At 44.6% G+C, this 25679-nt stretch overlaps 1 protein-coding gene across 1 annotated transcript in view; it reads left to right on the top strand.

Moving 5' to 3' along the window:
• The window catches only part of KIF20B (kinesin family member 20B), an 86210-nt gene that overhangs the window by 16030 nt on the left and 44501 nt on the right, over positions 1-25679 (top strand). Inside the window, exons 14-20 of the mRNA XM_029285439.1 lie at positions 1587-1726; positions 2493-2646; positions 3693-3918; positions 5017-5078; positions 5553-5672; positions 9290-9407; positions 17859-18978. Of these exons, the coding sequence (XP_029141272.1) occupies positions 1587-1726; positions 2493-2646; positions 3693-3918; positions 5017-5078; positions 5553-5672; positions 9290-9407; positions 17859-18978 (1940 nt within the window). The remainder of the gene's footprint in view (positions 1-1586; positions 1727-2492; positions 2647-3692; positions 3919-5016; positions 5079-5552; positions 5673-9289; positions 9408-17858; positions 18979-25679) is intronic.

Below are 25679 nucleotides of genomic sequence, written 5' to 3'. Positions count from 1 at the left end.
ATCTTGGCACAAGAGAAGCGAGCACTCTGTAAAGCCAGAGCTGCAAATGCTGAAGCAATAGTGTCCACATTTCTCTGTTCAGTATGTGGCAGAACATTCCGTGCTAACATCGGTCTCATCAGCCATCTACGGACACACCGCTGATGGCCCATAATCCATAAGATGTCAAGGTCTTCATCGAAATCGATGGACGAACAACCAACCAACCAACCATACTCAAAGTTGATTTCCAACGCTCTAATTTGACAACAATTTTTTTAAAAAAAGAAATATAAAAATGTCATAGAAGCCATCCTGCTAGATAGCAAATTAAAGAATATAATAAAGCATTCTGCTTTCAGAGATGAATTTAGAAATAAAAGGGAGTCTGGCAGAAAGCTAGAGGGGTATCCACCAGGTGTGGTCAAACAAGTCAGGATGGCTGTTGCAATAGCGTGATCGAAGCTGCACCTGTTTATGAGCTTCAATTGCACGTTGTGGCTGTTGTCTTGGATTTTTTAACCACATCTTGCGAGACTCCTGCAGATTAGTCTTTTTGGAATGCCTATTCCCTAGTGTAGATGCAGCTGAAAAGGTCATGTTCTTGTAAGACATACTGTAGAAGGAAAGCAGCAGGATTGCCTGGATCAGCGGTTCCCAACCTTTTCTATACCCCACACCCCTAGAACTCTTCTGATATATTCTCATACCCCTTACAAAAGTTCAAAATAACGGCAACAAATTATGTATATAATTTTGAAAACCCAAGTTTTTGCACCCCCTGGAATATCGTCTCACATGCCCGGTTGGGAACCCCTGGCCTAGATGCTGAACAAATTATTGCCTGTATTGGTCAGAACCAAAATGACCTTGAAGAGCAAGCGAAAGAGCCACTACCAAAACTATGGTTAGATAAAAGAAATCAGAACTGTATCTGAGAAAGCATCTCAAATAAGACCCTCCCTCATTATCACCAAAAATAAAGGGAGGGAACAGAGGGAAGCACATTCAAACTTGCAAGATTCTATCCTTCTATGATAAAAGCACTATTGGCTTGCATGACTTTAGTTTCCTAGTCTAGTCTAACTTGGTCAAGTCATAAAGTGGGTGGCTTCCCAATTGTTAGCAATCAATATATAAGCCATGGATGCAACCCAGTGTAGGTTGCTGAGTGGATGCACAATTTATATGCCTGCAAGCCACCTCCAGGTGCCTCTTTGCTATATGACTCAAGAGGAAGCACAATTTGGTTTTCTTTACCCATTCATGTTTGCTTGGAGAAAAGAGGCAGCTTTCTCCAATGTAAGTTTTCTTGCAGGGCTAGAAAACTATAGGCATATCCTGAATGAAACATTAAATCAATAATAATGGGTAATGAAGCAAATGAGGAATAACTATACAGATGACGTCTGTTGATAATATGGCTGTACCATGAATGTATTGATGTAGGAAGCTGTCCATCTTTACTAGAAGACTGTCTTAACAGTACTGCATCTTTTGCCTAAGAGACAGGATTACTAGAGTTTAGCATCATGTCTACAGAAACTCATCTTGCATGTCATAACACAGATAGTCTCATAATATTTATTCCTGGTTCTCCAATTTAGAAGTTACTAGATATAATAGAAGAATTGAAAAATAAGTTGATAGATGAAAAGAAAGCGAAACTGTACATGGAGCTAAAAATTCGCGAAGAAGTTACTCAAGAATGTCTTCAGTACTTCAATGCAAAGGAGAGTGACCTCAAGTAAGTCTTTTGTTTTTTGTGCCACTAGGGAGTTATAGAATGTTTTCTAGTATACAACAAAGGTGTGCGCATATTGTTTCAGAGTTTGTCAAAATCAGGCTGCTTAAATCAGGTAGAAAATGACTTAACAATGGTGAAGCTATTTCTTGTGAATGTTTAGATAAAACAAAGATTGGAAAAGTTTTAGATACTATTCAAAGGTTGTTAAGTTGCCACTTAAAGGTTGTTCACTTATATATTACTGATAGGTAGCATTTTCATTCACCCGCAAAGCAACCTATTTCCAGATAACCTCGTACGGTCCGGTTCCCCCCTCTCTCTTCCCTCCCCTCTTCTGGCCAGGCCACAAAGGTTGGGGACCGCTGCTCTAGTCTAGTCTATTTATGGAGAAATAGGAAGTTTATAAGGAAGACCTTTTAGGATTTGGTTTGCCTGTATGAGATATACTGCATACTAGATGGAGTAACACTTGGAAGCTCTGTTCATCAATTAAACTCCTGTGTTTACATAAATTAAAGGTATAGTGGGATTTTCCCATTCCCAATAAGTGAACGGCCAGTTTTCCTCCTACATTTCTTCCTGGTTCATCATGATAATAAAGTTACTGTGCATAATAAGGAGCTTGCATATGAAGTTCAATTTCTCATATCCAATACTCTTATCTCTTCCAGCTAAAGTGTTTTTAAAAGAATAAGTTGAAGGGGATGGATTGGTATGATTTGTTTCCAAGAAGAATATGAATTATTTCTCTTTCTGATATATTTAGGAAGATTTTTAGCTATAAAGAAGAAATAATGGAGACTACTTGTGAAGAGCGGATGAGCATTTACAAGGAGCTGGTGAAGGACTGTATTGCACTCCCGGATGGCAAAGCAGGAGCAGAAGAGACTCTAAAAGAGGATGAAAAAGTGGTAAGTTTTGTTCCAGCAAATGTAAGCAATTTTGTTACAGGAAGTCCTCAGCTAACAAGCACCTGTTCAGAGATTATTCAGAATTAAGACAGCACTGAACAAGGAGACTTACAGTGGGTCCTTGAGGTTGCAGCATCCCCATGGTTAAATGATTATGATTTTGGCAAACTGGCTCACAATTGTGAGACATGGCTTTTTCAACAAGCGGGTCTGGCCTAGGGAGAATTTTTAAATAGGGACAATTTTAATTTAAATTTTAATTAATTATACAGCGAAAAAAATATTTGGTTTTTAACAGGTTTTTATGGGGGGATGATGTTTTATGTGTTTTAATATGCTGTAAGCCGCCCTGAGTCCTATAGGGAGAAGGGCGGCATATAAATCCATGTTAAATAAAATAAATAAATAAAAATGTGATCTCCATTTGAAACCTTCCTTTCGGGGTTCTGACAAGCAAGGCCCTTGGGAAAGCCAGCAGGGAAGGTTGCCAGTGATGATCACGTGACATCGTGTGTAAGAACTACACAGGATTCGCTTAACTGCAGCAACTGGAATGGCTGTTGTAAGTTGGCATGGTCACGTGAGATGAGGCTTTACAACCACATCACTTAGTGACGAAGCTGCCAACCTCAATGAATGTACTTAATGGAGGATTTCCTGTATTTTATCTCTTCCTGCTAGGTCAGCATATCAGCTTTAAGATATGGCCAGTGAATCTGCCATCTTTGGCTTATTGTCAGTGAGCAATGCTTGAGCAAGCCATGGTTTAATTTGATTTTTGAATGCAGGCTTCCTCTTTCTTTCTTTCTTTCTTTCTTTCTTTCTTTCTTTCTTTCTTTCTTTCTTTCTTTCTTTCTTTCTTTCTTTCTTTCTTTCTTTCTTTCTTTCTTTCTTTCTTTCTTTCTTTCTTTCTCCCCTTCCTTCCTTCCCTCCCCAGATAGATAGGGAGTTTTTCAATAATACTGTTAACTTGTGCTTCCGAGACTTTCAACGTAGTTGCATGTAGCCCTCCTGTTTTCCTCTCCCTTTTAAATGTCCTGTTTTTCTGCAACAAGGGAGGAGGTGAAGATGGAGAACCTGGAAGCGTGGCTGATCTTCCCAGTATGGTGGGGTCACTGCAACAGAATGTTGCTGATATTAAACAACAGGCAGAAATGGCATTTGGCATGCTTGATGCTTTGGAAGAACCTCAACTGACTATTGAGCGACTTGAAAAGCAACTGACTGACGTTATAGCAGAGTTAACCCAAGCTCGTGAGGATCTCTTGAGCCAGAATAAAGGTACATAAAGAAAGAAGAGAAAGAATAAAATGATTGGCTGCAGTCTGAAGGAACATGCTGCCAGTTTCACCTGCCTGGAATGTGTGTGTGGAGAGAGGGATTTCAACTTGTTTCATATTGTTATCAATTTAAAAGGGAAATGAATGTTCCTTAGAATATACTGGTAGTCCTTGACTTACAGTAGTTCATGTAGTGACCATTCAAAATTAGGACACTGAAAAAGTGACTTATGACCATGTTTCCCACTTAACGGCCCGTGCAGCATCCCCATGGTCACATGATCAAAATTCAGACACTTGGCAACTGACTCATATTTATGACGGTTGCAGGGTGCCAGGGTCAAGTGATCCCATATTGCGACCTACTGACAAGCAAAGTCAATGATGACGCCAGATTTATTCAACAACTGTGTTACTAACTTAACTGCAGTGATTCACTTAACAACTGTGGCAAGAAAGGTCGTAAAATTGGGCAAAGCTCACTCAATAACTGTCTCACTTAGCAACAGAAATTTTGGGCTCAATTGTGGTCGTACGTTGAGGACTATCTGTACGATCCAGGCTTGGAAATGAATTTGGTTCCAGGTCCAGAGGAACTCTAAATAAAAGCATTCTATAAATTAGTATGCAAATTATGTCTGTTTCTTCATTGTTTGAAAATAAAAACCAGTGATGAATATTAAAGATATGATAAACATAAGCACTATTATAAATATATCTTTTGAGTCTAATTAAAAAACAGAAAATAGATTTTTAATTACTGGGGAGCCTAGCAGTGTGGCAGGATATGCTTTGCCATTTGACCAATTAGTAATTTTACTCTTAAGGCTGGGTTTATAAAGAAGGCATAAAAATGAATGCTTGTTTATTAATAGATTGGTTAGCTATTTCCTAATCAGTTAATTGAGCAGTACTGTATGTATGTGATGTTATGAAATTAACAAAAAACACAACAACTAAGGTATCAAGAAAGTTTATTACAAAAAGATTCCCGTATTGACACGATATATGAATCTATAATGTTAAACAGTTTTCTAAACAATCCAATAATTCTTCTTGTGGCATTTAAAAAATACTTTAAAAACTACTTATATTCCAGCAGCAGTAATGCAAGAAGATAAACTGAGTGAATCTGCTAAAGTTCTTCAGGATGCTACTGAGGTAAAGATTGTTTATTACATTCAAATCAGGAACAAATAGCCTCTTTTGTCGTAAAATCACAACAAAAGTAGATGGGTCTATGGAGAAAAGTTGGGAGAAAATAAAATCGCTTGGTTTCTTTCTCACATCTACCCACAGCATTCCCCCCTGCCATTAAAAAAAAACAACTCAGAAAAAAGTCATTGAAAAAATAAAAATATTTACAGTTGTTAAAAGGTACTTTGTCAGTGAATATTGGCATGCAGAGAAATAGACTTTCAAATTGAGGAGGAAACTCCACTCACATCAGGGCTTACTGGGATCATCTGCAGCTCGTGGGTTGTCTTCTCCTGCAGAAGATTTGGGACAACCTTCTGCAACCTCCTAAACCAGGATTTAATGAAGCCAGCACAACCCAGCTTGAGACTATATTTTGTTGTGAATTGCCAACTGTGTGCAGACACATCTCTTCTCAGGCTTCTTTTTCTTTTCAAGAAAATGGCTCTACAGAATAAACACATTCAGGAGCTGAGTCAAGCTGTGCAGCAAAAGGACAAAGAAATAAGTCAGCTACAAGCTCTGGTTGGTCACTTGGAAGCTTCTGTAAAAGATTCTGTGAGTATTTAATTTGTCTCCCTGATCACTCAAAGGTAGCTGTCCTGTGTTAATGCCAAGGTCAAGGTTTGCTAAGTTTTAGAGACAATTCAAAAGTCAATTAGAATTGAGCTCCAAAAACAACCTTTGGAATTTTTTTTTAAAAAAAAATCAGCCTCTGTGTTTACAATCTATTAAGGCAAAGACTTTTGAAGATAGTGTATGATAAAGCAAAGAAGGCCTGCTGCTTAATTTCTTGAAAGATATGCAACTTGATGTGGCCAAATATGTTCCTTTACTTCTTGGTTTCCTACTCTGTGGTTTTTTCCCCCCTGTAACGAAATGTAATTACACGGAGAAAAGTAATGTTTGACTTGCTGTTGGACAGAAGAAAAAATGTCTGCTGTCCTTGAGGCAGTCTACACATTCCATCCTAGCTCTTGGGATGATGCACAGTTGGCTTAAGTTTGAAGATGCCAGCTTCATTCTTTGTAGATAATCTAATTCAGTGAGATCAAAGATCGCTCTGACCAAATAGCCTTTTTTCCTACACTATAAAATCACTTACAAAATGAAACAAAGCCTCTTCAGTTCCAACCTCTTTGGGTGATACCTTGATCATTGCCATTGTATCATAAGCAGAAACAATACTTTATGCACCTTCTCACAGTTTAACCTTAAGGAATGCCTTAATAGTGGTCATGTGATTGGAAGCTTGCATGCACCCTTATGATAAATCCTCCTTTGGGGAAAATGTCAAAAGTAAAGAGACTTTCTTCTCCAGTGACTCAAGGAGCTACACCATTAGTAGTGTACATCATAATATGGAGTCATCCATAGGCATGTCAAAGAAGAATTAGACTAAATATGATCTGTGAAAGAGGGAAATCACAACTCCCTCCAGTATTGGGCCCAAACCAAATGGACACTTCACAGTTAGGATATCATCATGAGATTAGAAGATGAGCCTTCCAGATCAGAAAGTATTCAAAAAGGCACTGAGGAAGAGCAGAGACCAAGTATGAATAGCAGTGACATTTATGTTATAGCTGGAGCAATGTTGAAACAACATTTGTCAAATAACATGGTGATAGCAAAAGGAAAGATTGATGCTGTAAAGATACTGCTCTGACCCAGAGTTAAAACGCCTTATAAATCGGATCAGATAGATAAACTCAATAGGAATAATTTCATAACAGAAACATATTTAATAATAATAATAATAATAATAATAATAATAATAATGATAAAGTTGGAAGGGACCCCCAGAGGTCATCTAGTCCAACCCCCTGCTCAGGCAGGAAACCCTATACCATTTCGGACAAATGGCTGTCCAGTTTCTTCTTAAAAACTTCCAGTGTTGGCGCATTCACCGCTTCTGGAGGCAGGTTGTTCCACTGGATAATTGTTCTCACTGTCAGGAAGTTTCTCCTTAGTTCTAGGTTGCTTCCCTCCTTGGTTAGTTTCCACCCGTTGCTTCTTGTCCTGCCTTCAGGGGCTTTGGAGAATAGCTTGACTCCCTCTTCTTTGGGGCAGCCCCTGAGATATTGGAAGACTGCTATCATGTTCTCTTTCTGGTCCTCCCAACAGCTTCTCTTTGGCCCTTTTAATATCTAAGACTTTAGCTTTAAGTACCTACAGTGACTGCTTCCCTTTCCTAAGGGATTAGGCTTGCTGGCATCACTTTTCCTTCTTCCTAGGCATTGTTGCAAGTGACCCACAAATCTCTTCTTGGTGTTCAGCTCAAGGTCTTCCTCTTCTCCAAAGCCACCTTCTAGCCTTCTTCCTCTGCGGTCTTCAGAGTCTTCTAGCCTTCCTTTCTCTCCCCCTTCCTTCTTTTGACTTCCAGCTCTTATTCAGAGAGATTACTTGCATTTATGTTGGTTGCTTCTGGATAATACATCTCTGTTCAATCCCATAGGTGAGAAGATAATGCTTTCTCTATACCATCTTTATAGCGGAACAGGGTCATCGGGTGACATCCGATGGCCCATGCATCTCTTAGACCAGCGGTTCTCAACCTATGGGTCGCGACCCCATTTGGGGTCGATCGACCATTTCACGGGGGTCGCCAAGCAAGGCTGTCCGTCATTTTTTTCCCCTTTTCCAGCGGGTGCCTTACCTCCCTTGAGCTGGGCCAGCTGGTGGTCGGCCTGCTCCATCTCTGCTGCTTGCCAGCTATGCCTCGGCCGGCGCAGGGGGCAGAACCACGCATGCGCGGCGCTCCCGGGCAGGGAAAATCCTCGACTTACGACTGGTTGGGTAGTCCTCGACTTACGAACGGTTTAGTCCTCGACTTACGAACGGTTGGGGGTCGCGGCATTAAAAAGGTTGAGAACCACTGTCTTAGACAAAGACATTCCAATCTGGCTTCTGTCCAGGAAGTCTCCCAATGCCCTTTAGAAACTCCTCCCACTGACCCATTAACATGGGATGATTGACTAGCTAAAACTACATCACCCATAAGCCATCTCTTAAGGAGACAGCACTTAACCCAATAAATGCCAAACATTCTTACACACAGATCTACGTGCTCTAGTCAGGGTTACATAGAGTCATAAGGTCCAGAACAATACACACACACCATTGGTAAATGAAACATCAGATCCATGAGCCACAGCAGACTTGATGTCAGGGATTTTACATTGATATTCTGGGAGTCAGCAAATTGAGATGGACTTGAATGTACCACTTCACATCAAAGAAGCATCAGATTATAGACTAGGCATCATTAACAAAAAAAATGTCAAAGTTGGAGTCCTTGATACAACCTCTATAAATTATAACTGAAACTAAAGGAAACAAAGTCACTTGACCAAGAAGATATTACTTCAGCAGTATTCCCTTATCTGTGGCAGACACAAATAATTGCTTTAATGACTTAGATTTGGTAAATCAAGAGCCTGAAGAACTTTGGATTGAAATCTGTGAAATCATTTAATCATTTAAGATGAAACTAAATGAAAGGGAGGGAGGGAGGGAGGGGGCAATTGCCAGATTACTAAGAAGTTATCATACTTACTCAGTGTCTATACCTATTACTGTGACTAATATTTCATGCAGAAATAATAGTTTTGGTGACCCTACCAAAGGTAAAGTAAGGTAAAGGAGGCCCTGCAGATTTTACTCTCCTAATCATTGCTGACTCTAGTGGACAGTGCTCATCTCCATTTCAAGGCTGTTGAGCCAGCACAGTCCAAAGATATTTCCGTAGCCATGACATCAAGGAGCGCTGTTACCTACCCACCAAAGTGGTACCTATTTATCTAGTTGCATTTGCATGCTTTCGAACTGCTAGGTTGGCAGGATCTGGAGTGAGAATGGGAGCTCACCCCGTCATGCGGTGCTTAGGTCTCAAACCTGGGCTGTCTGCTTTCCCGCCAACGAGCCCAGGGTCTGAAACGCTGAGTCACCCTGCCACCCAACATAAGGAGTTAGTGAAATTAGCAGAGTATCTAAAATAAGTGATCTTGACAGACATATTGACTGGAATACTACATTCCAGTGTGTTTCAGTAGCAATGAAAAAAAATGTGATTTATTTTTTTATTGTAGGAGTCATTCAAACTAGAAATGGCAAAGCAGGTGAATTCTTAATGTTTCTGCCCTTTAAGAATTGGCTTTTTTATTTTAATACAGGAGATCGCCAATGTGACTATGAAACAGGAAAACGGCAGTGAATCCAAGGAAGAAAGTGTTGCTTCAAGAAGGAAACGATATTTAGAAAGGGATGAAGAAGGCCCCCCTTCAAAGCAAGGTATCACTTCCTCTTCTGCATATACCGAAAGGCTGCTGAGGTCAAAAATTACTTGTATATCAAAATGAAAAGTTTTAAGTACAGAATTAATGTTGAGAACCAGAAGACGGCTGTCACATCAGATGTGCTACTTGCATGAACTCTTATTACTTTTATTTTATAAAAATCAAAAATAAATATTTTTAAATGGAACATCTCCTTTTCCATGTAGTACGTGCGTTTCTCAGCAAATAGATGTCGTGAACTATCTTCTGTTTTGTGAACCTGCTGAGTCTGCTCAAGTGTGTGTCTCTCTGTATGTATGCGTATAATTTTAATTCTCCTAAATCTACTAGTCAATGGAAATTCTAAGATCCTATCTTTGTGAGTCTACTAAAAATGTTATGCTTCCTTTAGTAAGAATGCTGGCTTGCTCTGCAAAATCCTGCATATTTTCCATCTGAATTATTCTTCCCATTTTTTTACAGTCAGCAATTTACATGGTAGTTAATATTTTTGGTTTGGGATTCATGCAGCAAAAAACCATTGTTAGAGAATCTTTAAAGGTCACCAGAATAAAACCTATTACTCTGTAGTACATGCCAAGTATATGAATACATTAATCTCTGCCTCATTTATCTGGATCAGTGCTTCTCAACTTTAGCAACTATAAGTTGTATGGATTTTAAGTCCTAAAATCTCTAGCTATTACTGGCTAGGGAATTGAAGTTCACACATCTTGAATTTGTCACAGTTGAAAATCAAGACTATCATGTAGATAAGCTTGTACATAGAACATCAAAAATCCTAAAGTAAGATCTGCATGGATAGAAATTAAAATTAAGCATTTCTTCACAAATGTGCAAAGTATTCTGTCCTGTTTTTTCCACTTATGCCAGTTTTCAAAGCTACAAACAAATAAAAATAAATTTTCAATGCAACATTATATCTGCTTTTCTGTTTGTTTCTTTTCCCCTTATTTTTTTTCTTAATTTTCCAACTAGAGAAAACCTCTGTCCCATGCCTTCAACATAGAAATATTCAAATATGTTCCCCCCATGAGGTTTAAAATGCTAAATTGGTCCTTACAATAAAAAGATGAAATTTACTGTTGCACTTTTTGATAAATTAAAAATAAATCTCCCCCTCTTTTTAGTCCTTTCTCTTTCCCATATATCAGATGTCTGGGATAAAAGAAGGAAGTCATGTATGTATAGCTAAATATCTGATCATGTGTTGTACTGTGGCATCTCTGGTGCTGTCGGAGCTTGGTTGTTTTCTTGCATACGTTTCAATACCAAACTAGGTAACATCATCAGTGCTAGTAGGGAGTGGCAGGTGAGCACCAGGTGTATGCGCGCATCCCCACTTGTGTGAGCAGCAAGTAAGCACATGCCTGAACGCTCCATTTGCATGTGTGCCTGCTGTTCACACAAATGGAACTGCGATCTCGAGTATTTGCTGCCACTCACGTGGAACCATCCCTCTCCCTCCCCACTCCCCACCGATCCACAAAGCCAGAAAGGTTTGAGGGACTCTGTTGTACAGTGGGACACTTCTTCTGGATCAGTATGAAGTTTGTTGGAATCCTGCAGCTGAGGTAGCTTTCTACTACTATATATTTTCATGCCTCAGTAAAATTACATTCCACAAATGCTTATATTCCAATATCTATGTGTTTTATAGTATTAGCTATTGTCCTTTAATGAGTTTTTTTTCTTTTGGCCTGTTAGTAAGCATGACGTATCATTTGGTACATAGAAATATGGATCTTTTGAAAGCACAATGGTTATGGGAAAAGACTTTGTCCCTTCTATTTTGTCATTGAATACAATCTATGGTTTGTGTGTGTATGTATGTATGCATGTATGTATGTATGTATGTATGCCTATGTAAGTTTTTCTGCATCATTCCTCTCTTCAGATGTGTGCTAAATACCATTTGGCTACATCTGGACTAGCAATTTCAGGTTTCAATTATCAGTGACTACTTCAGACTTTAAGTAGAGTGCCTAACCACATTATTCTCCTTGACTAGGAAGAATTTTTTTGGGTGGGTCAACATTACACTGCTATATAAAAGCACCCTATACCAGTGATGGCAAACCTTTTAGAGACCCAGTGCCCAAACTTCAACCCAAAACCCACTTATCACCGGATGCCGGGTGGCCATGGCCGCGGTGGTCATGGCAGACTGGGTGGACGGGGCTAGGGCGGCAGGGGCCAGTTCCCTCGCCATCTTCGGGGCATGGCACGTGTGCCCACAGAGAAGGCTCTGAGTGCCACCTCTGGCATGCGTGCCATAGGTTCGCCACTACTGCCCTATACTCCTTTTTGCAACTGATGCTATTAATGCCTGATCTGTAGATCAAGTTGCTAATTTTTTGCAGCTAAAGTGTCAACGTTGCTAACATTGGATATTCTTGCTTTGACAATGATGGAGATGCAGCCTTTTTCTTTCTGTTGTTTTACTTTTAGAGTTAGATGATCATGGGGGGAGGGGAAGGAATGCGATGGGAATTAGTTAGAACATACAATATCATAACAAGAGCTGATAAAGAATGGCAGGAGAGGAAATTGGGCAGGAAGCCAGCATTTCGAACTAATTGGAGAATGTGATTTATGACTGTTAGTTGTAGGAGGGAATTATGCTTTGATCTAAGGGAGGGGAAGTCACATTTTGGCTTCAACTATGTACGTACCAAAGCTATGCTGCTCGATTAAAGATTCTTTAAGGTAAACAATGCCTCAAGGTTCTTTGAAGAGTTTCATCTTTTGGAACCATGACATTAAGCCAAAACCTTCTAGGGGTCCTGAGACCCAGTCGCTGTCCCCAAACTTGAGGGTAGCTGACAACGATTCAGGAGGAGATTTCATCATGGAGAAAAAAAAATTGCTTGAAGCCGGCAAGCCGGCAGCAGCTGCTACCCCGGGGAGGGGGGAGCGACAGCAAACAAGTAGAAGGAGGAAGAACTTTTGCAGGACTCCCAGCTGGAGGCAAAACCCAAGCAGCTAGGAGAACTGATCTGGTCGTCAGATGGGAACCAGCCCAGCGGAGACTCCAGATGCCTCGAGACTGCCTTGCTATCCACAAAGACTTCAAAAGCAGACCGGCGGAGAACTATCAGGACGTCTGCCACTGAGGAATGCCTGTCTGCAGCTTGTAGCCAGCCAGTGGAGAGATTTGAAGGGATAGGACAGAGAAGCAGAAATCAACTCCTGCCGAGAGAAGCATCCAGCCCCTCCTTTGCAGATCAGACAGCCTTCCAGCCCCTGGAATCCCCTACCAGGGTCTCCAACCCCACAGATTGAGAGAACCCCATTCTGAGGCCCCTGCAGCAGTGGGGAGTTTGGCAGCCCCTGCAGGTGACCTCTGAGCTTGCAGCTTGGGGTGGTGCAGAAGCCAGGAGATCAGCAGCTGGTGGGAGGACTACCACAGCAAGGAGGCTGGTCACCATCCACTAATATACAGCAACCACTGAGGGGCCTGCAGATGATGGAGTTCCAACAACAACCCCCTCTGAGGCTGCAGGGGGCATACAGCAGTTGAGGATGCCACAGCTCCCAGCAGACCAACAGCAGGGGGAATGACAACAGACCCCAAATGTGCCACCCCTGGGAATGCAGCAGCCAATGATTGCTCCACCTTTCAGAGCAACCTTCGATGGGGTCCCAGAGAAACTGATTTTTTTTCTCAACCAAGTGCGCTCTCATTTGAACTGCTGGGCCTATCTCTACCTGGACCCAGCCACTATGGTCAATGTGATTGTGTCCGGCTTAGAGGGAGAGGCATCCGAATGGCTGGACAACTTATCTAACGAGCAAGCCCCGAATTGGAGGAGCCCCACCTCTTACTCCTAGGACTGAGAGAAAGATTTGAAGACCCATCCATTGCCCTCAAAGCAGAAGAACAAATCCATAAAATAAAACAAGCTGGCAGGCCTGCCCTGGAGTACGTACGAGAGTTTCGCAAGTTAGCTGGTCGAATAGAGAGGTGGCCTGAGCAGTCCATAGTCCATCTCTTCAGGGAAGGGTTAGATGATCACCTCTCTCAGGCATGCATCTATCGAGCAGTACCTGATCAGCTGCAAGAATGGTACCAGGCAGTGGTAAGACTAGACATTCAGCTCGCCTGCTATAAGAAGCCTCCCCCACCTGAAGCCGAGACAAAGCCAGAGCAACCCAAACGGCATCCCCCCGAAAATGTCCAATTGCTGCGACTGCTGAAGGACCCAGGCCACCTGCAGGCCCGCCAATCAAGTGCTTCCAATGCGGACAGCAGGGACATTGAGCAGCGAATTGCCTGGTCCCATACCCCCAACAGCAGAGTAGACCAGGACCAGCAGCGAGAAAGAAACCTGCCCAACAGCCAACGAGAGAGAAATCCAACTGGATCACAGGAACTGGTTGCCCAAGTCACATCCCCTACGCAGGAGGACGCCAGTACTAAGGCTGGATCCACCCCTGCTCTACTCTCTTTCGACAGCGACGACGAAGGAGAGGACGACCTGATGATGAGTCGACACGTCCCATCTTTCTCGCTGCCAGCCAAACTCATAATCCCTAAGTCGGGAGCACAGGCAAACTTAAAAGTGCTAGTCGATTCCGGATGCTCCCGGTGCATCATTAGCTTGCCATTTGCCATGAAAATGGGCATACGAGCAAAGCTGCTCTCTAAACCTGTGAGGTTTGAGCAAGCCGATGGCTCCCTGATGGGAGGGACTTTTAGTCACTCAATTAACTGAGCCCCTACGCTTAGAAATAGGAGAGCACTGGGAGTTCATTTGTTTCCTGGTGGCTCCAAAAATGACTGAGGCTGTGATTCTAGGATTAGCTTGGTTGGACAAATGGAAGCCATTTATCTGGTGGGAGGAGGGAATGAGAACTGTGATGCTACCTATAGGGCTCAAGCCCCCTATTGATTCAACAGACGTTACAGGAAACTTTAGCCCACCCAACGAGCGAGCGCACATGGCTTCCTCACCGCCACCAGGCGAGCCACTCATCCCCAGCGAGTATCGGGACCTAGCGGAGGCATTTAGTGAGAAGGAATGCGACACCCTGCCTCCCCACTGACCCAATGATTGTTCCATTGAACTGTTGCCGGGAGCCAAACTCCCACGACCGAGAATATATGCCATGTCCCCCCTCGAAATGGAGAGATGCAGCGATACGTGGACAAAAATCTAGAGTGAGTTCATTGAACGGGTCAAGTCTACTGTGGGAGCCCCTGTGTTGTTTAAAGAAAAAAAAGATGGGTCTCTTCATCTCTGCATAGAATATAAGGGTCTCAATGTTGTGAGTGTGGAAAATAAATACCCCCTCCCCCTCTTGAAGGACTTACTAACCCACCTGGCTAAGGGGAGCGCCTTCACTAAATTAGACCTGAGAGAGTCATATTACCGGGTGAGAATAAAGGAGGGAGACGAGTAGAAAACTGCCTTCAACTGCCCCATGGGGAGCTATTTGTTCAAAGACATACCATTTGGACTACAAGGGGCCCCAGCCATATTCATGCAGTTGATTAATGAAGTCCTGCATGCTCACTTATACAAAGAGGTTCTGGTGTATCTTGATGACATCTTGATATACAGCATGAATATGACTGATCATATAAAGTTGGTGAGAAAAGTGTTAAAGAAACTATTGAATGCCAAGCTTTATGTCAAACTGTCAAAATGTGAATTTCACCAGACCCGATTAGATTATCTTGGCTATAGAATTTTCAATGAGGGCATTGAAATGGACCCAGCCAAAGGGAAAGCTGTAATTGAATGGCAGCCCCAAAGACTCGCAAACAGCTCCAGAGCTTCCTAGGCTTTGCCAACTTCTACTGTCAATTCATCCCCTCTTTTGCTGAGATTGCCCTACCCCTTACAGAACTATTCAAAACAGGCAAAGGAGGAGGGAAACTGCGACCGGGCCAACCACTAGCATGGACTATGGGCTGTCAAACCACTTTTGAAAATCTAAAAAGACTATTTGCTGTTGAACCGGTCCTAAAGCACCCCTTCCCAAGGGAGCCGTTTGTAATTCAAGCCGACGCCAGCGACGTAGCTGTAGGAGCTGTATTACTGCAAAAGAACCAAAGTGGGGCCTTGCAACCCTGCTCCTACAGTTTGAAAAAATTTACTGAGAGTGAAAGGAGGTGGGCAGTCTGGGAAAAGGAGGCCTTTGCAATCAGATGGGCTTTATTAAACTGGAGACACTATCTGGAAGGGAGCAAGGTGCCTTTCGAAGTATGGACAGATCACAAAAATCTAGAAGCACTGAAAACTCCCCACAAATTGTCCCCGAAACAGGTGCGCTGGGCACAATACTTTAATTGTTTTAACTTCACTCTAAAATACATTCCGGGAGAGAAAAACTTCCTAGCTGATGCTCTATCTAGACTGCCTGAGTAGAAAAGCCAGCACGAAGAGATCAATGAGGTAATTATCTCCAATCCACAAACGGCTGCTCATCTCATGCCTCGCAGGGCCCCTAATCCTGATGACCCTGGGGCAAAGAAAATAAAACAAGAGCTCCTCACTGATCAATGGTTCATGGACAATCAAACCTCCCTAACATGCAGGGATGGTTTGGCTTGGAAGGGGGGGAAATTGTACTTGCCAGAAGCCATCTGTCTTAACGCTCTCAAACACAGCCATGACGTAAAACAGGCTGGACACTTTGGATATTTAAAAACTCTACATCTCATCCGCCGGCAGTTCTTGTGGCCGGGGTTAAAACGGGATGTGGAAAATTATGTCAGGAGTTGTACTGTATGTGACACCATGAAAAGAATTCCAGGGAAACCCCCTGGGTTATTGCAGCTGGTGGCAGACCCTTCTCAACCATGGGAAGAAATCGCTATGGACTTTATAGTAGACTCCCTGAAAGTAGAGGAAATACAGCCATCTGGACTGTGATAGACCTATTTTCAAAGCAGGCTCACTTCATCACCTGCAAAGGACTCCCGTCTGCCCAACGACTGACTAAACAGTTCTTGAAACACATCTACCGGCTGCATGGAGCCCCTAAACAAATAATTTTGGACAGGGGGGTGCAGTTCACAGCTAGGTTTTGGCGGAGCTTTCTTAAACTAATTGGATCATCTCAAGGTCTATCATCTGCTTTTCACCCATCTACTAATGGGGCCGCGGAAGCTGCTAACAAAATGGTGGAGCAATATCTCAGATGTTTTATTTCCTACCAACAAGCCAACTGGACCGACCTTCTCCCTTTTGCAGAGGTGGCTTACAACAACCCTGTTCACAGCAGCACTGGCTTCACGCCTTTCAGAGTAGCTACAGGAAAAGAGTTCAGCCCAATACCTGAATACCCTCAAGCACCCTCAGCTTCTCAGACACTTGATCAATGGGTGAGAGAGTGGGAAGAGGTCTGGAAAGCCACGAAAGCTGCTTTAAAAAAGACTTCCGAGATTTATAAAAAGCAGGCAGACAGAAAGAGAGCCCCTCAAATAACGTTCCGAGTTGGAGAAAAGGTCTATCTGTCAACCAAATATTTACGCCTTAAATTACCCAGTAAGAAATTAGGACCAACATTTTTGGGGCCTTTCCCCATCGTAAGAATCATCAACCCAGTCACAGTAGAATTAAAACTCCCTAGGCTTTTAGGGAGAATTCACCCTGTCTTCCACTGCAGCTTGTTGAAACCTTTGCGAGAATCCACTTTAAGACCTCCCCCTAAGAAGGCACCTGGACTCCTCGTAATGGCAGGTCAAACTCACTATGAAGTAAAGCATATTCTTGATTCTAGAATTTTTAAAGGGAAATTGCAGTACCTAGTACAATGGAAGGGATACTTGCTATGTGAAGCCACTTGGGTGAAATCTAGCGATGTGAAAGCCAACAGACTCATCAAAAGATTCTATAAGAAACACCCTAGTAAACCGAGAGACAGCCCCTAACGTATACTTTTGTTTACGCTACAGGGGCGGATGTCAACGCTGCTAACATTGGATGTTCTTGCTTTGACAATGATGGAGATGCCTCAGCCTCAAAAAAAGTTATACATAAAAAACAATATGTTTGAAAGTATATTACTGTAAGATAACAATGCATTTATAAATCAAATAACTATATAATGTTTTATATCTTTATTATGTTCGGCTGCAGAGCAAAAAATAAGGAAAGAAAGACTTCAAGAAGCTTTATGATATCTAAACTGTATATTTATTTAGACTTCTGCCTCAAGCAGTGCTATCACTGCAGATAAGGTACTCTCCACTACAGTGTCAATTTCTTAAACAGTTGCCCAGGGATAGTTAATAAACTAGAATTGACTGGTGACTTGTAAGGCAGTCAGTTTTCTGGTTTTCCCAAATTGATCTGAAGAAAATAAGGAACTAAAAATGGTCTCTAAATACCTTTTTCAGATCCTATATTCATGTGGTAAATGTTCTAAAATGTTGTTACAAACATGTCGGCAACTGGCGGTTGAATAAAATTAATCTTTTTAATTTTTGTAGGATTCATTCACAGCAGTTCTAAAGATGCCATAGACTCAGAGAAAGCTGATGAAACAAGACCCCATCCTTCGAAGGAAAAGGGAGACATGGTGACCTTGGAGGAAAAAAATAAAATGCTAGAAGTTCAGGTGGCCTTACTTAGAGAAAAGTTAGTAAGAGAGGAAAATGAGAAGGTGGGAATTTCCAGTGAAATAGCTAGGTTGTCTCAAGCTCTTTCTTTAGAAAAGGAAAAAGCTTCTGGCTTGAATAGGGAGCTCCAGCAACAGCTGACAATTTATGAGCAGGCAACACTTGAAATAGCTATGCTGAAAGAGGGACATAAGAGTCAAGAGGAGAAAATTCAGACTCTGCTTCAAGAGATAGGTGCTGCTAGCCAAATTACCGTAGAAGAAAAATCACAGGTAAAGACACTTGAAGTAGAATTGGGTTTATTGAACAGGTTAGGGTCACATTGCCCTGTGATAGATGTTGACTTGGCAAATCAAGAAAATATGTCAAGAGATGAGCCTTTGCCAACTCGTGTTAGTGCAGATCAAAAGAGCTCATTCCATTGTAGCGTTGAAGGTATCTGGAAAATAAGCCAGCAGATCATTAATGCCTCATCTCAAAAAAGCAGTTTTATTGCAGACCTCATGCAACAGGCTGAGCAATTACAGAGGAAAACCTTGGAGGCCGATGAGGAGAATTCTCAGCTGAAGTTGAAACTGAGCGAAACTATCAGTCAGAGAGATGCATTTGCGCAGGAGAAGACATCCCTCCTTAATCAGCTAGGGGACCTGCAACAGAAAAATGCTTCTTATGTGGAAAAATATAAGGAAGAGGAGAATAGAGCACTTGTCCATTCTGAGAGGCTAAAAACAAATGAGGACTTCTTGGAAGAGTGTAGGGCAAAAGATGTCAGAATAGTTTCTTTAGAGCAAATTGTGAAAGATAAAGATTCGGCCATTTTAGTGATGAAACAATCTGTTCAGGACATTGAGGAGAAGCTTAGCATTTCAGAAGCTAAAATCAGAAAATTCATGGATCAGGAATCACTACTGAAGGTGGAAGTTGTAGAATTGAAGAGACTGAATAAAGTTGAAAGAAAGAAGAGAGAAGAGTCAAAGCAAGTCATAAAAGAGTAAGTTTTTATTATCTTCCTACCAAATAATACAGGGCACAAATATAAATATCAGATGAAATTAGACCATCTATATTCTGTTTACCTTCTTCCATTTTCCCAAGGAACCAGAAATGTTTAATCTAGGATAGTTTTTCAATCAGATGTTTTCTGGAAGTTGAACTCCCATTTCTAGGCTTCAGTAATTGAAATCATTGACTGATCTACAGATTGTCCTGGAATTACAACAGTTCATTTAGTGACCATTCAAAGTTGCAACAGCCATGAAAAAGGTGACTTATGACCGTTTTTTACAGTTACAACCTTTGCAGCATCCCCATGATCATGTGACCAAATTTCAGATGCTTGGCATGCTGGTTCATACTTATGACCGTTGCTATGTCCTGGGTTTCATGTGATCACCTTTTGTGACCTTCTCCAGCACTTGGAGATGGAGAATCCACCATTGGGTAGTAGACTGTATTCCTGACCAATCAGATCAAGTCAGCCAAAGTTGCCATGCCAGTCCTGGACCACTGATCTCCAGTCTTTGACTTGATCTTGCCCAGGACAGACGTTGCAAGTTTGGCTCTAGGCAGGTACAGTCATTGGTGGATTTTCCATTCCCTTCCCCAGTCTTAAAATTTTTTAATCAGTGCTTGCACTCAATTTGGATCTTCCTCGTCTCCCCTCTCAAATCCCTGTAGGTATTTTTAAAAGAGACTAACGGCCGTTAGTCTCAACTTTGCCTTTGCTTTGGGATTGGGCCTTGCTGCGAACCGGACGGGGCTTTATTTCCCGACAGGAGGCCAACGGCTGTTGGTCTCCAATTACCACAAGCCTAACGGAGCTTGCGGCTGCGGCTCCGTAGGCTGCTTGAATGGGTGGAGAAAAGCCCGAGGGGAGAAAGCCTTCGTTGCTCGGTTCGTCTGTTTTGTCCCGGTAGGAGGCCAACGGCTGTTGGTCTCCTGATTCACGGGCCTCACGGAGCTTGCGGCTGCGGCTCCGTGAACTCGGCCGTGTGAATCAATCCGGGGAAAAGGGGGGGGAGGCCCTTAGGACTAACTTTAAAACTGTTTTTTCCTTCACGGAACTGCGGCTGCAGCCCGTGGCCCGGTTGTTCTTGGCCTTCTTTTCCTTCTCAGTCGATCGATCGGAGGTGCGCGCGCGTGTTCAGCCTCAGCTTCGATCGGCGATTTGGCCAGCTAATCGGAGGAAAGGGAAAAAAGCTTTATTTTGCTCCGTTTTCTTCTTTTCTCGATCGCTTGTGTGCGGAGGCTCCAGGGAGCGCGGGGGGGGGGACAATTTCCCCAGCCCTGCCTGTGTCGGGGAAGCGCCATTTTGAGCCTCGTGGTCCTTGACTCGGCCGTGGTGGCCATTTTGTGACCGCAGTCTGCTCGGCTGCAATCAAATTAAGTGTTTGGTAAAACGAATTAACCTGGATAGAACAAATATCAAACATCCTCATTGTCAGACAGTTTTTCCCTTTCTCCCAATTGCGCTAATACTGGGTTACCAACTATCTGTAGCAAGGTAGGCCGCCATTTTAGACCGGCCGCCATTTTGTGCTCTTAATTTCTACATACAGAGTTAGGAACCTTCCTCTATTCTTTTTCTAAGAATCTTTAAGCTACAATTTGCTCATTGTTCTCAGATTTGGGGTCTCCTGGTTCTCTAATTTGGCTTGACTAATTGGCACTATACTGGGATTCCAGACACCCCCAATAGAGTGTCTGTCCTTATCCACAGTGTTTAAGTACGAATTCCAGGCTCCCCTTATAGTGTGTCTATCCTTATTCGTACGCAATATCTCCCTTGGATTCCAGGTGCCCCAGCAGTGTACCTGTCCTTATCCAACCGGGAATTATACCTGGGTTCCAGGCGTCCCTGTAGTCCGTCTGTCCTTACCCAGAGTCTGACATTTTCCAGATAACAGGAACCCCCTATTGTGTTTCAGGGTTATCGGAGAATGGAGGAAACTGCCCTTTCCTCAATGAGTGCTCTGCCATCCTCATCGGGTCCTCCCGGTCCGGAAGGCACTGGTAAAGCGACCCATAAGGGCCGTTCTACCACTAAACCTTCTAAAAATACTGATAAACAAGCTACCAGGAGACACCAAGCCTTGGAAAAAGAGTTCTCCAAAGCACAGAAGAGAGCTAGGCTGGAGACACCTGAGTCAGCGGGGTTGGCCTTGGAATTACTCCTTGGGGTGTCAACTTCTCTCAGGGGCGTCTGGTCGGGTGGAGATTGTTTCCCTTCTCCCGCACAGAGCAGGATGGAAGATGTTTCCCCAGCTCCCCAAGCCTCCACGTCTAGGGTAGCGCAGGGGATCCCGGAGGCCACATTTACACCTACTGCGGCAGGGCTCCGCCCTGCTGAGCCAATTCCTTTCCTTACGGAGGACCGCCTGGCATTATTGATCGAACGGGCGGTTGACCGCGCTCTTGACACCAGAGCCCGGGTCGCTAGGCCAATACCATCTTTTCCGACTCCTATTCCCCAACCGGAGGTGGGGACTCATTATGTCCCATCTTCTCCTTCTGGGTCTGTTGTCTCTGAGGATTCATACCTCAACCAACCTCCCCCTGGTCAGGAAATTCAAATGTCAGAGGAGGAAGATGTTCCTCCAGAGGTTCCTTCATTCACTGGCCTATTTAACCCTTCTTTCTTTGTCACCATACTGCATAAGGCCACATCCATGGCTCATCTGGGACAGGGATCCTCATCAACAGAGGCTCCCGCTCCACCAGATCCGGAGGCGGCTCCAGTTTACGTAGAACCTGTTGCTACACAACACCGTATTCCCTGTCCTTCCCTATTTCTGACTGCAATCAAGAAGCAGTGGTCCTCTCCGGCTTCGCTTCCCTTACCAGGTAATACGGATAAAAAACTGTATAATGTGGCCAAGGAGCTGGAGGAGGCCTTGGAAATTCCGGATGTGGACGAACCGTTGGGACCCCTGGTGTCGGCCACGGCCATTTCCGGTGAGTTTTCAGAGGCCCTTAAGGCTGAGGATCGCAAGTGCGAGTCCACCTACAAAAGAACGCACCAGGCGGCTGCCTGGGCGATCAGGACCGCAACTTCGGCCTCTTTTTTCAGCAGGGCCGCACTCACCTGGCTCCGGGAACTTCAAGCCCGGGTTCCAGCGGAGGATGTCCGCACGCACTTGGATCTCAGTAAGATGGTGGCAGCCACTGAATATGCGTCGGACGCATCTTTGCAGGCTGCTAGGTTTTCTTCCAGGGCTATGGCGTCCAGCATCACTGGAAGACGTATGCTCTGGCTGAAGAATTGGCAAGCGGATGCTAAGTCCAAATGGAAATTGGCAGCGGCTCCCTATCAGGGTTCTAAGTTATTTGGGGATTCTCTGAATCCTTACTTAACGGAGAACAAGGACAAACGCAAGGTCCTTAAAGACCTGCTCAAAAGACAAAACAAGAGGGCTAGTTTTTTTCAACGGAAACAGTCCTTTCGTGGGGGACCAAGATACACTTATTCCCAGCCTTTTCGTTCTTTCCCACCCAGACAAGACAGGCAGGATAGACAGCCTGACAGGCAAAATCCCGGACCCAGACAACAACCTCAGGGGAAACGGCCCTTTCGAGGGAACAATAGGCCTTTCCGCCGTTCCAGGTGATTCTTCGGCGGCACCTCCCATAGGGGGCAGACTCTCTCTGCCCACCATTGGGAGGCTACCACCACGGATACGTGGGTAATCAACACTATCCGACACGGTCTACATTTGGAGTTCATCTCCTACCCTCCAAATCGGTTCCTGTCCTGTCCGTACCCCCGAAACCGCACAAAACAAAGGTTGATGGACGAGGCTATCCATCACCTGCTGCGCATAAGGGCCATAGAACCCGTACCACTGGATCAGAGAGGTCAAGGATTTTACTCCATCCTCTTTGTCGTTCCAAAAGCATCAGGGGGATGGAGGGCTATTCTAGATCTAAAGAGCTTGAATTTCCACATAGCTTATCACAAATTCAAGATGCAAACGCTCCGATCCATCTTGGGAAGCGTCAGAAAAGGGGACCTCCTGACGTCTATCGACCTCACGGAGGCGTACCTTCATATCCCTATCTCTCTGATCCATCGACGGTTTCTACGGTTCGCGTACAAGGGGAGTCACTTCCAGTACAGGGCGCTCCCCTTTGGCCTCTCGTCGGCCCCCAGAGTATTCACCAAAGTCTTGGCGGTCCTGGCAGCACATTTACGATTGATACCAGTCAGGGTCCACTGTTATCTGGACGACATTTTGATTCAGTCCTCATCCGCCCGGACAGCAGTGACGGACCTCGAACTGGTGATAAAGTTGCTCCAGGACCACGGCTTTTTGGTGAATTTTCACAAGAGCCACTTAACTCCTACAACGAGGCTCTTGCACCTGGGGGCCGTCATAGACACCTTGGAATGCCGGGTGTACCTCTCTCAAGACCGCAGGGACAGCATACGGGAAACGGTCCTTCAACTTCGCAGAAGTCGATCAGCAATGCTGGTCAGTCTCTCCCAGTTGTTAGGGAAGATGATTTCGGCCATAGCGATAGTACCCTGGTCAAGGCTCCACTCCAGGGAACTACAACGGTTCATGCTTCCTTTTCAGAGGCGGAACCTCATTGCTTCCCTCAACAGGGTAGTTCTCCCTCACCACGTGCTACGTTCCCTCAGCTGGTGGCTGTCACCAGCCATTCTCAGAGGGTTGAGTTTCAAGGAACCGGACAGGATTGTTCTCACGACTGACGCCAGCCTGTTCGGCTGGGGGGCACATATTCAGTCACACTGGACACAGGGCCGTTGGTCCGCATCAGATCTGCGGCACAATATAAATTGGCTAGAGTTGAGGGCCATCCATCTAGCTCTTCGACATTTTCGCCATCTAGTGACTCGTCGACACGTGCTGGTCCTCACGGACAATGTGGCAGCCAAGGCACATATAAATCGCCAAGGGGGAACCCGGTCTCAGAGCCTGCTGTCCGAAGCTCTTTCCCTGGGTCTCTGGGCGGAACACAATCTGGCATCCATCAAGGCCGACCATATTTCGGGGGTCGCGAACACACAGGCCGACCTTCTGAGCAGGTCGACGATAGATAGATCACTCGGAGTGGAGGCTCCACCCGAGGATCTTCAAAGAAATTTGCCACCGTTTCGGTCTCCCTCTAGTGGACCTCTTCGCGTCCCCGTGCAATGCCCATCTCCAGCGTTTTTTCTCCCGGTTTCCGACGGTGGGGGCGGAACAGACGGATGCCCTTCGGAGTTCTTGGCCGCAGGGCTTGCTTTACGCGTTTCCCCCTCTGCCAATTCTACCAGCGGTAATCCGCAAGATTCTTCAGGAGCGAGCGGAGGTCCTCCTGGTGGCCCTTTATTGGCCAAGGAGACCTTGGTTTGCCGATCTGGTGAATCTCTCAATCAGGGAACCTTGGCGGATTAGGTCGGATCAGATTTCTCTCGACCAAGGACCCATTCTGCATCCCGAACCCCAATGGCTCCAGTTAGCCGTCTGGCGCTTGAGCGCTCGATCCTAGCTGGGGAACGTTGCTCACAAGGGGTCATCACAATGCTTCAGGCATCTCGCCGTCAGTCCACGAACCGCATCTATGAGGCCACGTGGAGAAATTTCCAATCCTGGTGTTACGGGCGGCAATTGTCGCTTTCGGCACTTACTGTCCCAATTATCTTGGACTATTTACTGGAGGGTTTGGACAAGGGATTAGCCCCTAACACTCTACGCAGACAAGTTGCCGCTCTGTCCACGATCCTCTCATGCGACTCAGCTGAGTCACTGGGTCATCACCCCTTGGTAAGGTCGTTTCTTGGGGCCACAAACAACAAACCCCCTGTGGTACACAGGTACCCCTCGTGGGAATTGTCGAGGGTGCTTCGGGCTATCACTAAGTCTCCCTTTGAACCCCTCAGGACGTGTGACATTTGTTCCTTGTCCCACAAGGTGGCTTTCCTGGTGGCTATCACGTCTGCTCGTCGTATATCTGAATTGGCGGCACTTTCAGTTCGGGACGACTTGTGTATCTTCCAGCAGGATAGGGTAATCCTTCGCTTAGACCCTACCTTCGTTCCGAAGGTCAATTCCCTGTTCCATAGGTCACAGGAGATAGTGCTGCCTGACTTCTGCCCCAACCCGTCGCATGCGTTGGAGCGACAATGGCATTGTTTGGATGTCCGCAGAGCCCTTAAGTACTATATTTCACGGACAGCGGAGTTCCGGAAATCTGAAGCTCTCTTTGTATCTTTCCACGCCTCCACCAAGGGTCGGAAAGTTTCCTCTTCCACAGTCGGGAGATGGATAAGGGCATGCATCGCCGGAGCTTACCAAGCTGAGTCGTTGCCGGTTCCGCGGGGTGTAACCGCCCATTCCACACGGAGCGCGGCTACTTCTGCGGCATGGGCCACTCAGGCTTCCATCGAGGAGGTTTGCAAGGCAGCCACTTGGGCTTCGCCCTCTCCTTTCATTAGGCACTATAAGATTGATAAGTTTGCCTCTGCTGAGGCTTCATTCGGAAGGAGAGTTCTCCAACAAGTTTTACACCAAAGTGCCACTCGGGACCAGTCTACTACCCACCCCAAGGGACAGTAGGCTTTGGTATGTCCCAATGGTGGATTCTCCATCTCCAAGTGCTGGAGAAGGGGCGTTGTCTTACCTGAACGCCTTTTCTCAGCACGGAGATGGAGAATCCACCTCCCGCCCTTGTAGATTTTTTGTGCAT

Source organism: Protobothrops mucrosquamatus, unplaced genomic scaffold (genome assembly GCF_001527695.2).
Source record: "Protobothrops mucrosquamatus isolate PMUCROS unplaced genomic scaffold, P.Mucros_1.0 scaffold1701, whole genome shotgun sequence".
In the NCBI taxonomy this organism is placed as follows: Eukaryota; Metazoa; Chordata; class Lepidosauria; order Squamata; family Viperidae; genus Protobothrops; species Protobothrops mucrosquamatus.
Note: the sequence above shows the minus strand (reverse complement) of the source record. Positions and strands in the feature narration are given on the sequence as shown.